Raw genomic sequence first — 15,860 nt, forward strand, 5'->3', positions numbered from 1 at the left:
AAATTGAACTAAATTATTTTACCAATTAACTGTATTTGAAGAAAACTCTTGGCAATCCAAAATTAGATACAGAATTTCATTACATTGAGTAACAATAAAAAAAGTCCTCCGAATCCGAAATTGGAAAGTTGGATTCCAAGTTAAACTAAACAATAAAAATTAAAGTTAGACATTGGAATCAAAAGAAATTCGTCTTGGAAACGTCAAAGAATAAAAAGAACGATAGGCAGGCGTTGAGTACCTTCTTACTGGAGCCTGCCCTTTGTACGGGCCCTTACAATTAACTTGAAGGACGCCGACTTCAGACTTGGTCGATTGTTATCTCTGAACTTTGGAGAAGTGGCCCGGTTGGGAGATCAAAGATTAAATAACAAATATGTCTACAGCGAGTTCCGAACATTTAATTAGTTTTATTGCAAACGTTAAACAATCAATGTATCAGTTGGATTGGTTCAGTACAGAGTGACGCCAGTAATCGATATTTTGTGATTGATTGACTCTAAGCTTCGTGAGCAAAATACTAACTGAAATGTTACTGTTGGTACTGTTTAGAGAAGTCTTCTTTTGGAACTACTTTAAACAAAGTATTTTAGGTCAAGACTAAGCAAACAATAAATATCATTAAGTGACGTAACGGTTTACTCACGCGTATTTATCGAAGGTGCCCGACTAGTTTCGGACCCAACCGGAGTCCTTAATCATGAAACACAACAGGATTCTTTATACCTTAAGCCAACGCGGTGTTGGGGCTATAAATAATAAATTATGAGTGCACCTCACAAAAATCTTTGATTAAAAATAAATTTGCTAACGACGAATAACGACATGATAAAAATGCATTTTATTAATACGTGTATATTTTTACGACATAATTTTAAATGAAAAAAATAAATAAAGCAGACACAAATAATTACTAATCAATTATTTTAATTAATATCCTTCTCCGAAAATGAATTATTTCACATTTCAACAGGTTGTCATTAACTGTTACGTTAAAATGACCTCGTCCAACGGCGACTATAATTTTCTATTTACGATCCATAAAGGCTTTCATTTCTAGGCACTTGTTATTGGAAAAGCGTTCCGCAGTCCCTCGTGTAATCTCCTGCTGTTTGAGTAAATAAAGCACAGATTTATATCAAGTTGTAGATAAAAAAAAACGTTTTCAATTAGTCTCACTGCATGTTGTGATGTCAATGCGCTGTTTATTTGTTCTTTAGTTTGATGTAATGAAGCCTACTTACTTCATATTCTAAACGCGAAAGTTTGTAAGTATTGATGCATGTATGTTTGTTACAATCTTTCGTTAAAACTACTGAACGGATTTGGACGACATTTCATTATAAAGTTTATAGCCTGTATTAACACATAACACATAGGAATTTTAATGAGGAGCTCGTGGCTAAGCTATAACCGCATAAGTGATTCGATCACAGATTAAGCTATGCTTGACGCGGTTGGTCGGTAGATGGGTGACATTCTTTGTCATAACGAGTTCCTCCGTGTTTCGGAAGGCACGTTAAATTGTGGGTCCCGGCTGTTATTCCTACATCTTTGACAGTCGTTACAGGTAGTCAGAAGCTTGAAAAAGTCTGACAGCCAGTCTAACCAAGGGGTATCGTGTTGAGATACCCAGATAACTGGGTTAAGGAGGTCAGATAGGCAGTCGCTCCTTGTAAAACACTGGTACTTAGCTGAAACCGGTTGGACTGGTAGCCGACCCCAACATATTTGGGAAAAGGCTAGGCCAATGATGATGACATAGGAATTTTAATCCTGATTTCGTGTTCTCGTGGGATCATTTTCGATTTGTAGCTGGTAACTGCTAGTCTTGTACAATGCAATTGTCAATCCATATTTACGTCGAAAGCTAAAATTGTTTAGGTAGTTGTTAAAATCATGTCTCAATTACTAGGAAATGTTGAAAACCAGAACATTTCATGATGCATATTAATTAAAGTGGTAATGAGAGAGAGTTAATTCTGTAGACACTTGCAACTGTTAAATAAGTTTGTTTCGTAGAACTTCGTCTGAGGGCTACAATCACGTCTTAAAGGAAGCAGATACACGTTGTAGAGCGCCGTCTCTCTCACACAACTTCCCAGGAGGTGGTAATAAGCCTCCTGAAAGATACAGTGTAAGAATTATATAGACGGAATACTTATGAGAAATGTAGAGTTGTCGAGGAGTTTTGATTCTTATATGTTTCGATACAGTGTCCTGTATTGTTTGTGCTTTCTGACGCTATAGAAGAAAGTGGTAAAAGGTGACTTGGGTCAAACAACAGACAACATAAGAACATTTATCCACCAGTACATATTAGTTGCAAATTACCATCACTACTGAGGGAATCATGTTGATTTTAATGAGTGGTATAGCAATGCAATATTAAAACACAACTAACCAAGACCAGATTCCAACTTCAGAAGTTATTACGTACGAAAATACATCTTTAAAAGTGTGTACAAACTACAGTGTATGCTATAATTTCGAAATGATAATTTCGTAAGACATTTTTTTTTATACCGTAGTTCTTTCAAGATTTTTCTACAGCACATAAATAAAATAATTATACAATCTAAAGCAACCAACATTGCTGCATATAAAACATAAGAAAACCGTTGGAAATATGTGAAACACGGCTTTCTCGGCCCTCGAAATAGAAATGTCGCGGAGGCCCCTCTCATGAATATTGATGCACTGTAAAAACCTACTTTCCGTTGAAAGCTTCGTTGTGTCAACGTAGCTCTGAACTACCGATAAAGAGTGCAAAAGATACTATTGTTATGTTAAACATTGATACGTTGGAGAATGCAGCGAGGTTTCGTATGGGCTCGTGAAATAGTAGTAAAAATATTCTTCCTCAGGGGAGAAATTCATGTAGCTTGTGAGATATTGAAAGAATTCAACTGGTATGGTACTAGGAACGATCTAATATTTTTGGGACACAATTACGACCCTAGAAGCACCATTTCTACATTAGGTTAATATAACAATTAGACATACAAGTAGCTGGTCACCACGCTATAGATATAGGTATGTAGGTATATAATAGTTTAAAACTTTAATAGTTTTTTTAGATTGCCTTATGAAGAAAAAAAAATACAAAAGCTTCATTAAAAACATATCCGAAGCATCTTAAAAACGTTATACAAAATAAACAACAATAGTACATTCCATGAATAACATAGATCACGATACGACACACGTTATATAACCAAAGCAACATGACAAAATGGAAGTGGATTGTGCATCAGATACGGGGGTCCTCGGACATGTAAAGGACTTTGCTTAAGTCGTCAGAGATAAAGGTCCCATTCACAAACGTGTTCTGCGAATAATCTTACGAGAGTACAGTAATGGTTCGTACTTTATGTGAATGGGTTATATAGTTTACAGGGTTTTTGTTGGTTCAACGTAAACTATCTTGTACGGGATCTACTGAAATTGTTTCTACGCTCAAACGTAGGAGACTACATTAAAATTACATAGTTATTTTAGTAACTTTCGTGAGGATAATTCATATTTAAATGTTGTAACGGTTTTTGACGCTTATTTATCGGGATTGCAGTGAATTGCAAAAATACATTATGCAAAGAGTCTTTATGATTGAGGATAGAGAAGTAAGTGTAACTAAGTACGTTAATATAAATAAAGATTAAAAAAAAACTAAGTACGTTCGTTTTAATACACTTGCAGTTGGATAAGCACCGTTGTAAATTATCCGCACTATACTCATAACCACTGGTGCTTAAGAGAGATAAAACCTCATTGAAGTGGTATTTTAGACATGACAAAATACAGGATTATTAAGAATAACAATGTAGCCAGAATCTATCTGAACCACTTTCTTCTATGTCAGTGTTACAAGATTTAAATGCCAAACAAAATCAATCAAGCCTCCTAAAGCGACATCTAGCGAACTAACGTCACTTCTTAAGAACCCTTCTCTAAATCTACAACAATAAGTATTTGTACTACGCAAGCCCAGTTTAGAAGTACACTCGGTCCGTTTGTTTGATTCGATTTCGGTTTGGCATATGTAATCGATTCATCCACAATCCTACCTGAGGACTGAGGGCCAACCACGATCTCTCAAAGTTGTATTGTTACAGTTGTGGGAAAGGGACGCCGCTCTTTGCTGTAGTCGCGCTGTCTCTCTTCAACAACTGCAACTGTCTTTCTTTGGGAGTTTGGGGTTCCTCTGGACCCTTCGTAAGTGGCACAATAGGAAAACACACCGCCTGACAACTCACGTATTCGATTACAGAGAGAATTACACTCTTCGGATTACCTTCCTATGTAGATATATTTATAACCTTAATTACGACGCGTTAGTTTTGTGACATATGGAGTTTTTTGTCGATTGTTTTCTACGGGAATGACTTTTAGAACTGCGCATTACGTCTCAAGAATATTTGGAAAGTGAGTAAATGAATGACTGGAGAACTGTTTGCTCACACGAAATAAAAACTGAATAAACTAAGGCTATGGTGTAGACTAATCATTTACCCGTTCTACAATATTTAACTATCAGAGAAATCATGGTGAAAGTTTATGAAGCAGAAACAAAGGCCAAAAAACGTCATGAGCCCTTCGAAGTATTTTTCAAATTATAAAGCGACTTGTTTCAGCATATGTGAATTATTTTAATTACTGTACCACAATTAAATGCATCTATATCTACAGGTAACGCTACCTTAGCAAATTTAATTATAGGCTACGAGCACCACAGCTGTTCATTTGTTAACGTCGTGACTACGCGAGGAGCATTCCTAATACTGTGCCGCAAAAAATGCGATCCGACTTGGATAAATTCACTTAGGGAAACCATGAGTACACAATTTTACTGAGTGTGGCGATACAATTTGTTTATAACGTTTGTGTTTTACTTAAAATCCTATTGTTTTTGCTATCAAGACTAAGTCTTTATGTTGTACACAATTACTTCATATTAGATACTTATACCTTTTTGAATTTGAACTATTTAACGATATTTCAAATGTTCTTATTTATTACCAGCTCTTAAACCATCTAGAAAATATTAGTTCTTTACCCATCGTACGTTATACTAAGCTTACACGGAAACTATAAAAGAAAACAGCAACAACAAACAAAATATAATAACAAACACAAGATGCGAGCTCCAACATTATTCATGCACAAATTGAACGGAACGCGAAGCAAACTTCTGTTTTCGATAGCGCAAACAAGGTGCACGAAGTTGCACACACTGCACAAGACACGACAACTGTGACTAGCTGAATAATTTACCGACATATATTTGTACGGTGGACCACAAGACCACTATCCAAAAACATAGAAACTTCAACATTATTACATTCACGTAAAGGAGCTTTTGCTACCAATGTGCTACTGATGTGTGGTCGACGGTATGAAGTGAAACTATCCGCAGGTTCCATTCACGGCTTCGGAAGTAACCTATGTCTGAGTCCGGCCAAACTAAATGCAATGATACGGCTTTGTAAACTTACCAGCCTTTTGTGGATTTTCATTGAGTACGAACATTTGGATCGACTTTATTATGATGGTTTTATTTTGCGGGATCTTTCCTTTGTGCTATCATTGTAAAGTAAATGTTTTAGTTTCAACTAGCTTTAACCAACGGTCTTACCTGCTTTAGGAAAATATTTTACCTCCATCCCGAATTTAAAATATTCCATCAGTTTTAACGTGAAGCGGGAAAAAATTAACACACCAACAAACTTTTACCTTCACAGTAGTGTGATAGAGGCTTGCCGTAAATACCTGAACGACCAAATGCAGTTTAATGGCGGAATATGCTCGTTAACTGGTAATAAGGCAGCCCCTATCCCGTGAGATCTAATCCATCAGTAACGAGCTGTGAACGATTACACTCCCCCTTGAGAGCTGCACGTGACACCAAACTATCTCGTGCTATTCACTCACCCTTTGCCTGAAATCCTGTTCTAAATTAAGGTGAATTTGCCAACGTAAGTGAGGGTGCAATTTCAATCCCAAATGAATAAACATGTCAAGAAACAAAAGTTGAATAACGTTATGTGTTTGTTTATGATTTCAGGAATTATTGCCGAGATAAGTTACTTCAAAAATTCTGCAGGTCTGCAAATTTTTGGAAACAGAGTTTAGGAAAATCAGACTATGAAGTCCTAAGATAAATACTTTATGACCTGCACATTATTTTACATTAACCAATACATTTATTTGAGTTCAGTTGAGACTTACCTAGTCTGAGTCATTGGATAAAGCCTTAGATGTACCCGAGACCTATCCTCAAAGGCAAATAGCAATCTGAGCGCAAATATTTCAATTTCGTTCGCGAACCGACCGATAGCGCGGAGGTTATTTCCTTTCTTTGGCGCTTTATCAACATTCTTGGTCAACATTATCGGTTTATGATTCATATCTAGTGTGAAATATCAGATTCAATACAAGTATTGTAAAACGAAATATGTGTCAATCTCTTCTTTTGTATTTTTAAGTATAGTTTTGGTTTAGAATGAAACATTTTGAAGGTGTTTATATAAAGAGGTTGTGTTCTTTAATAGTTATGATTTTTGTACCCGTTTCCCTACACACGAGGGAATTATTTTAACCATTATTATAAAAAGAAAGTTTTTGATTGTTTATTATGCTACATTTTTCAAGCTCAAACGCCTACCACTGTCCAATGTCGTCTTCCCAACCGTAAAACAGTGAGCTAATCTTGCTATTTTTCTACATTCAAACAATGGATATTTGAATTAAGAGAATTATGATTATTTGCGCTCAACCGAACCAAGTTCATCAACCCGATACACAATTCGGCCACGAGTACTGTACATGCGGTGTGACACTCAAACCACCGGTCCATTCTAAATCAACGTACACTGAATTAGTAGCCTACGACCTCCGAAATTCGAAGCTCACCCAAAACGCCAACAAATAATGTTTCAGAAACCAAGTTTGTTTCACAGGTACGCCAATGGGGATTTCGCGAGTGGGTTTTAATTAATTTGGACACGTTATTTTCTAACTTTTTCCCTCGGGACTCAGACTGTTTGACGTGAACTAACCGAAATTATTGATCGAATGGTTCGATAACTATATTGCCAATTATGATGCTTAAAACTAGGTATAAAATCTTGGCAGTATAAACTTATATGGTATTTTCTTGTAATCTTGTAATTCGATAGTAAAATATAACTGTCCACATTGCTTTATACAAATAAAACTACCCTGGAATATCCTATCTATTTAAAACAAATACCGTGAATTTAGGTACGTTGATGGAATTATAGTAATAGCATACATAGATTTAGAACAAACCGCAAACGACAGGCATGTTATATACGTCATTACTCAATTTAAACTGAACAAATGAAATATAGTTCTGCATGTTATACCAGTGTTAATACAGTAGGTAGCCTGAAAGTATGATCGTTGAAGTTGTGGAATCGAGTCCCCGTTCTATACCCTTTAAATGCCTGGTTATGGAAACTCTTCAAACTTGTATTGTCGATATTCAAATCTCATCATTTTCATATATTCCTGTAGTTGTTTTGTTTAATCGGATACTTGCAGCTTCCAGCCCGATGGATCGATGGCCTAAGAAACATAGCTGGCTCAGCTGGGATGTGGAAGGCGGAGGACCGCTTATTGCAGTTCTACTTCAGGTCTCCCCCCTACGTATGTCCAGCAGTAGACCGCAAAAGAGTAAATTAATTTTTGCTGCAAATTTTCATGTTTCTAATATTTTGGGTGCTGCATCCTGTCCTAGGCTCACTAACATTATTTTTGTTTTTTTTTTATCACTTATATTATGTATATTACACGTGCGTTAATCGAGAAAACCTTGCCAAAAACATGATCCCTGTAACATGAGCCACTTACTAACATGCACTAAGTTTCGTAGTTCACACGTGATTATGATAGCATTAATCGTTAGTACGATCTATGAGACCCATATTCACCAGCGTCGTTTACGAGCCCATACGATGGTAACGCGATACGATACAGACAATCTCATCGTTTAGGCTTTGCTATGTGGGCGTAAGTTGAGTTTTATGACTTTGTTAGGCTAAAATGAACTTATTTTACCCTAACAAATTTGTCATACTTTACTATTTCGCACAGGCTCTCAATATAATAAGAAAAGAAAAGAGTAAGAAGATTAAGAAATTAAACCTACATGATGTCTCATAAATTGATAAATGTAAATTTGTCATCTAAAACCAAAGAGAACTGCTCCATGCGAAAGCTATCTTTAAAAAAATATCACGAATTTCAGTTAGGCAATCTCGGCGTCTTTGGAGCACACACACAAAAATATATCGACCAAATTAATAACCGCCATTTTCAAAGTCGGTTAAAAATAATTACAGCTCGAATACTGGAACTGTCAGTGCAAAACAAACATAACTTCTAGTCAATCAAATCTTCTGATGGCATTAAGTCTTGATGATACGCCCCCAGATACCAACAATGTAGACATTTGTGACAGGTCATCCAATATGAATGGATATCAGGCTACACGTGCTGCCTGCTCAACGTATTTATAATTCATACACTATTCTAGAGATCTTCATTTCCCAACACTAATTTAATTAGAAACGGAATTAGATGAATAGCGCAGTGACGCTTCGGGCTTCAGTCACTAAATATCGATGCGTTAAAAGCTAAATAAACTGCGACGAAAATGACAAAGCTATGTAGTATTCGTGTAAGCTTAGTTTAAAAATCGTTTTATAAAATACGTAGAATGTTTTACGAACATAAACGGCACCAAAACCCGTGTAAAGTAGCCGCCCATGAGTAATTCCTCAATTAAAACCGATCTCTTTAAACTCCAAAACGAATTGAAATCTAATCAAGCGGCTGTAAACAAGAGTACATAAACAAATTCATAAGCTATTTTCATTAAAATCTTCCATAAAATCGACGATAACTCCTATAGATTTTGTCCCGCCCGGCCGCAATTAACGTTGGGAAATAATTAATTTGCCGTGGCACGCTGTCGCCGTGAAATGAGTTCCGACCTGGCTAGACTTAGATTACAGACAGGAATACCTTAGCCTATCTATACATCGCATTTTCTGGCTAAGTCCGCTTGTATAGACAGCAGATTATTCCATTACCGAAATTAATTTGCGGTTTGTCTTGACCATTTTCGTCGTATAAGTCTTTATTCTTATCGTGTTAAGTTATTGTCTGAAATAATTTGAGTCTTCTTGAGACTTCTAGAAGCTTATAAATATAAATATAAAATAATAAAATTGAATGAAAATGAACGATCATGGAATAAAAACTCGAGACGAGGCAACTCAAAAAAGAAATCGATTTTAGTAAAGAACCGGCTGTTTAAATATTCCCTTCAAAGCCTAGACAAGATCCAGCGATCTTCGTTAACTGTTACCATTACGATAAGACAACAGGGCCGACGTTTAACGGAATTATTACCTATTACGATCAAACTGTTGGTTAGTTAATCTGCCACAGATGTTGAAGTACTTCGTTCTCGTTCCGAGCCAGCTTCTAACAATACTGAACGGCAAATTTTTTCAAATTTCAATAAAGAACGAACGTTCGATTTTTATTCGTTTGAAATAGAACCTATTTCGTTGTTAGTTGGGTAATTCGTTTATGCATGTACTTTTTGCGAGTAGCAATGTTGCGTCAGGTGTTGTTTTTTTGTTTACATGAACATTATTACCAGCCAACTTAGAAAACAGAGTATTGTTTACGTTATTGCTCTATGGTGTGTTCTGGAATGTTCCTTAGAAAAGTTATTTTTTACTTGATTAATTTTGTCTGACACTGAACAAAAGTCACTCATTACTATTTTCTAATGTATCTTCTTCTAGCGAATGGCCATATAGCAGTGGCCATTTGAATTTATTTTCATATATTTACCGGAACTGTATTGCCGAAAACATAAAAAAAAAATAGAACAATGTTCCGAAACATTGTTCTATTTTGTTTTTTTAGGTATATCTATTTTCTGTCAATAAACTTAAGCTGGCATAACTCAGCCATTTGTTAACATAAACTTTATTACTAGTCAGCGTAGAAAAAATATACAAAATGACTGGTACCGTAATTAAGCAAATATCAAATTGCGTTTCAAGTGAGCGGTCTTAATATCGCACTGGCAGAATAACGTCCAACACACAGGTAGAAAAAGTGTTGTAATCTCTCTTACTTAGCGACGCGATACCTGGTCGGATGTGACGACATCATTAATCTGCCTCGCCAAGGTCAGACCCTTATGCCACACGGGTCTGGCATTACTTGTCTTTTATATACAACAGCTTCTATGTATTGTAGGTTTAGGGGGAGAGTTATATTTTGTTTACAGATATTTAACTCCTGATGAATAAAATTCTCGTGTCACGGTGTACGAAATTGAACTCCTCCGAAACGGCTCGACCGATTCTCATGACATTTTGTGTGCGTATTGGGATCAGATCTGAAATACAGATTCGGACAACATCTATTTGTTATCCCTCTAAATGTTAAGGGCAGTTCAACCTTTTTTTTTTGATTCAGCATACAAAAATACAAACAACCCTAAAATTTCAAGCCTCCATGATCAACTAATCTATACATATAATAAAATTGTAGAAAAGTGAAAACTGTACATTGAATATTTTTTAAAAAGAATAATTGGAGGGTGGTCTACGAATGATTCCGATGCCGAAAATATGATTTTTAGAATTTTTGTCTGTTTGTCTGTTTCTCTGTATGTATGTCCGGAAAGATCTCGGAAAGTACTGGATAGATTTGATTCATATTTTCAGAGAATATCAACAAGAGGTCCGGTCAACATACTTTTTACTTATTATCTCGCTTTTCGTTACAGGGGGTGAGCAGGAGCCTTTTATATCTATACACAAATATCAAATTATCTCATAAACTACTGAATATGTTTCGTTCAAATTTTGCATGAAGCTTATCGTACACATGATACAACAAATATACAAAAACCATAACGCTACTATGCAGGGGGCATGAGCAGTAAAGTTTTAAATTTTTAGACTCACCCGTAACATCGTGTAATACAATTATGAAGTGTATTTTCACCCCATTGAGTAGTAGGCAGCACGGTCATCAATTTACTCAAAAAACATCACGCTATTTATCTTAAGACTTTCGGCAGAGCAATAATATATTTTTTCGAAAGTAAATCATTTTCACAATAGCGCGACAATAATTAAAATAAAAGAAACATAAACTATTAATACTTTTATTATTATTCTTTTGATGCAAATGTTACTTCGTAATCGGTACATTCTTGAAACAAAGGAACTTAAATTATTTTTATTTTTATTGGTGTACTAAAATTACTCAAGTTCAAATGTGGAATGCCGTAATATGATTTTGTGTTTATTTACGATAGGTGTATATACCTATGTCTTTAGCTCGGTAATGTTGGCGATGCTACTTCAAGATAAAAGAATTCGTAGTGACACTCAACCCAAAGTTGCATGTAGTTCACATTGATCTCATCTATAATTATGCATAACAATAAATTACTGAACGACACAGTTAATTATATTACCTTGGTTCATCTGTAACAACTAGCAACAAAAATACAAACTTTCAAACAAAAAAAAGCTTTTCAAACAATGAAATAATGTTTTCTTAATTTGCAACATTACATAAGCCAAAAGTATTTCGGATAGAAAAGCCCAGAAAACTTGCATAAAAACTTCATAATAGGTATGCAATGTGAAAGATCTATAAGACCAAAGCTATCAATGAATAAGAGCGTACGCTAGAAGGTTTTTGACATTACGTATCTATTGATAAAACAATGTCTACTGATACCTGGGATTTTTCAATATTTTAACGATTTGATTGGTCTACATCCGCCATTACAGAGAACGCACACGTGGCCTTTCCAAAGATTCCTTTAACAATTTATTGTAATCTCTACTTATTTAAAATTTTCTTCTATCGTAGCCTGGTAAACACAGGGGAAGGAACGAGACTGAATGAGTTTTTGAGATCCCAAAGCTAAGCCGACGAGGATTAGAAACATATTTTTGGAAATTTCTCCAATAAGGCTGATAATAGCGTGTAGCTATCAGCACTTACATCCGTTATACAATGTCTGGAAGATTCATTTTGGTTGTCAGTATCGACAGCGTAACCTCATAACCAACCTCATGTGGTCTTTATTTAAGTTCCATTTATGCAGTAGGGATGACGGTAGGTATTTTACTTCAATGATCGTCAGGTAGGTTAACGAATAAAATACGTAATTTTTCTTTGTAAATTGGTACAGTAAATAGAACTCATGCACATGAAGTCACTTTTATGTTCATATTTTGCTTTGTCGCAACATCACAAATTACACATATCCTATACTTTAGATTTTTGTCATTGTCAATTTTTCAAAAAAGGGGTGTCTGATATTTTTTTATTATCACGCTATTTATTTATCAGCAATTTAAAGGCAAATCATGATCAAAACACCAGGGGCCAAGATAACACGTTTACCAACTTTTTTATTTTGGAAATATTCCAAATGTTTGTGAGGAAGATCAGTTTTAATAATAGGAGGAAAATCAAACATAACGTGTTTCAGGAAACCGTTTATCGGGGTGCAATTTTGCAAAATCTTATATCTCATAACACTATGTAAAATCCACAGTTACCGAGCCCGACTCTCACTTCACCAGCTCCGTCCACAAAAATAATTTGACATCTTATTTATATCTTCAGAAAACATAGTGTGTGAAAATAACAACTGTCTGGCTATCACTGTTCCTGAGAAACAGCCAGGTGACAGACAGACGAACGGACACCGGGGCCTCAGTAATATGGTTCTGGTTTACCTCTTTGGTTACAGTACAATAATAATTTTATGATACCTCATAATCCGTCTAACAATTTCAGGTGTAGGCCGGCCAAAGAACAGACGTGCTCGAAAATCATAACCCACCCAACTAGAAAATGGAAACCCTCGAAAGTAAAACATTTTTAGCAGAAGTTCTAAGACTGAGTTATACCTTACCATACTTGCACCCCCCCCCCCATTTTTAAACTTCTCGATTTGTCAAACATGTCTTAACGAACACTCGCACATAATTCACGTTTAAATTAAAATTGTACAATTCGTTCGGAAGCTATGATGTCACAGACAGACAGGCAGGCAGATATGTCAAAGTTATAAGCCCCTCTTTTTGGGATTAAATAAGAAAAAGTCATTAAAACAGCTGTGAAATATTTGACACCAGGATAGTATCGTAAACGATGAAATGTGTTTGATTCAAACATTTGATAGTCTTTGGGCCGCTCAAGATTCATTATAATTTTTTAAAAAAAGCAAGCTTAAAATGTAAAAAAAAGTGTTTCATTTTCAATATTGCATTACATTTTTGCGATGATCGTTATTATTAAACTTCATAGTTTTTCACATCTTGAAAATCACGCAGACGAAGTCGCGGGCAACAGCTAGTATGTTAATATGGCAAAACAATGTTTATTAGTCAGCTAGTCTTACTATAATTTCACCAAAGTTACACTTCTCAGTGGTTCCAAGTGTATATTCTATCTTCGTGTTAAGATATCAGAAAGAGAGAGAAAGAAAGTTCTTTTTATAATTGCTAATTATAAAAAAAAAATACTGTGGTCGAGTTATCTACGAAATAAAAATAAAAATCGGATCTACAAAAATAAAAGTAATTTTATTTTTAATCCATAATAAAATTATTTAACAAAAAAATGCATTTTAATTAATAATGTAATCGATGAAATTTATAGCAACAAAACGGATGATGGTAGATAAGGTAGGAGACATAATTAAATTATTTTTGGAAAAGTGATGTTATCATATAAATTCAGGATTGATATAGATTAGTTGTAGCAGTTGCAAGTTGTAGTAGAAATGCAGCGGCCATGTTTGAAACCAAGGAGGCCGCAAATGTAAGCGCACGCAGAGTTGGTGCACGCTCTCGTCAGGATTGGGATGTAAAAGTTATCCGATTCTAAAGGAGAAACTTCAACGTATTCTGTAACAAAGAAAATAGAAACCCTTAATAATATTATATTCCATAATTTTCACACAGCGCCATCTAGTATCAAACTAAGATTGTATTATGTATATTAGACAACTGATAAACATACTGTGAACAACATACCAATAACATAGTTAACATAGTTAACAAAGTTAAATGTTTATCAAATATCCAACAACTGGATCGAATAAACAGGATTAAGTATTAATGAAAACGGACAATTTTTTAAGAAATTTTCACAAACCGTTCTCCATATTCGTTCATTGTTGCTACCTACAGCGGCCGGTACCCTGTGTTGGTTTGCAGTGTTCGCAGACGACTGGCCTATACGGAGAACGGGAAACAAAAATACTATAGGTCTCCGTACTACAGAACATTTCAGAAGATAGAATAATTCATAAATATAGTCAACACTGGTTCCTAGGTCAACCGGTTCATAAATAAACTTAAACACAGCATAAAACCTATCCTATTCAAAGCTCTAATATGTGTATAATAGTTTATAAGCAATCTTATTTAATTTATGAGTATTTTTATAAGTGCAAAAAAGGATAACTCACGATCAGGACTCGATTCGGCTTCAGGAGCGTTGAAGACCCTCACTGCTGGTGGAGCAGAGTCTTCTACAGCATAAACTAGTCCTTCAGGATCTTCGGGTTGAGCATCCAACGTGTAGACACTCTCAACGTCACCCTCTGGCACGACATTGGCACTCACTGCCACTACCAGACCAATAACGACAAGTAAAAGCACGAGGAGCTTCATTTTGAAAACTGTACCGAATCCTTTCTTATTGTTGTATTTATACTGTATAGCCAACTCATAACTTGACTGATAGTACTTGAGATTAGAACCCTCCACCATCAAGTGCTTAGTGCGTGATGAATCACCGTATGCACAAAGGAATATCGTCCGATTTGCGTTGTAATTAAAATGATAATTGCTTGACCTATCTCTATAGTGTTGTAAGTTGTTTACAATAAATGATAATGAATCAACCCGATCTGATTAGAGTTTATGTGTGAGTACTGAAGTTCTTTCATTTTTAAGGTGCTCTTCTATTCCTGAACTGCCATGCTTTTAGTATAGGCAAATTAATAATGAGTTAGAGAGGATCGTTTTATTTAAATACATATATTATTTAAGTAAATTGGGTTAATTTATTTGTGTTGGTCCAAACAAAATCATAATGAACTCGACGTTACAAGCGATATGTTTGCGCAAAATTTTAATTACATTGAAATACCTCCGAAGTAAATTGTTTTTGATGGGAGAGTTCTGTAGGCAGTGTTTGATTTGTGTCTGATCCATTTGGCAGGTGTATAAAAATGATATCCAGGCATTCTGTAAAACCGTATAAAATAACCAACAATACCATTATTTTCAAGTTGTGATTTTTTCAAGAAATTTGTAGGGGCAGGTGTAATATTTCCTTATTGATTGTATATTTTTCCTAGTTAATTAATGCGACATCTAAATACGTTATTTTTGAATAACCTACTTCTCGTTTTCTCTTCACCACCGTTCTATTCAACTGGTAGGTGGTAAATAACAAAATAGTAAATACATTCATAATATAGGCATTGGCATACTTAGTTCCATTACTTAAAAAAATCTTCTGAACATTTAGAGAGATATGAAAATCTTTTCAAATCAGGCAACAAAATTCAAGTCTCATCTGCCGTTGGCCCAACATCAAACAAGATAAACAAAATCAAGTAATTCCTTCTGATCTACAGCAAACATTTTATCTATTAAGCAGTACAAATTTTTAATTTAAATTTGACGGCTCGTCAATTTTGTTTTAATTTAACTTCAATATTTACTTTGTTTACAACTCTGGGTAAACGCAAA

At 35.1% G+C, this 15,860-nt stretch overlaps 1 protein-coding gene across 1 annotated transcript; it reads right to left on the minus strand.

Moving 5' to 3' along the window:
• Nucleotides 1-13,660: 13,660 nt before the first annotated feature.
• On the minus strand, nt 13,661-14,885 carry LOC113507238. The gene is made up of 2 exons (XM_026890110.1): nt 14,567-14,885; nt 13,661-14,000 (listed from the first exon to the last, which is right to left on the minus strand). Exons 1-2 carry the CDS (start codon nt 14,868-14,870, stop codon nt 13,846-13,848), a joined length of 459 nt encoding a protein of 152 aa, XP_026745911.1. The 5' UTR covers nt 14,871-14,885; the 3' UTR covers nt 13,661-13,845.
• Between the last annotated feature and the right edge of the window lie 975 nt (nt 14,886-15,860).

This window comes from Trichoplusia ni, chromosome 2 (genome assembly GCF_003590095.1).
Source record: "Trichoplusia ni isolate ovarian cell line Hi5 chromosome 2, tn1, whole genome shotgun sequence".
NCBI lineage: Eukaryota > Metazoa > Arthropoda > Insecta > Lepidoptera > Noctuidae > Trichoplusia > Trichoplusia ni.

What these genes read in the sequence shown, in the direction of transcription:
- LOC113507238 (XM_026890110.1), bottom strand. Translation starts at nt 14,870, where the DNA reads ATGGTGGAGGGTTCTAATCTCAAGTACTATCAGTCAAGTTATGAGTTG. An exon ending in AGCCGAATCGAGTCCTGATC is followed by an intron (nt 14,001 to 14,566) that starts GTGAGTTATCCT and finishes TCTTTGTTACAG; the next exon opens with AATACGTTGAAGTTTCTCCT.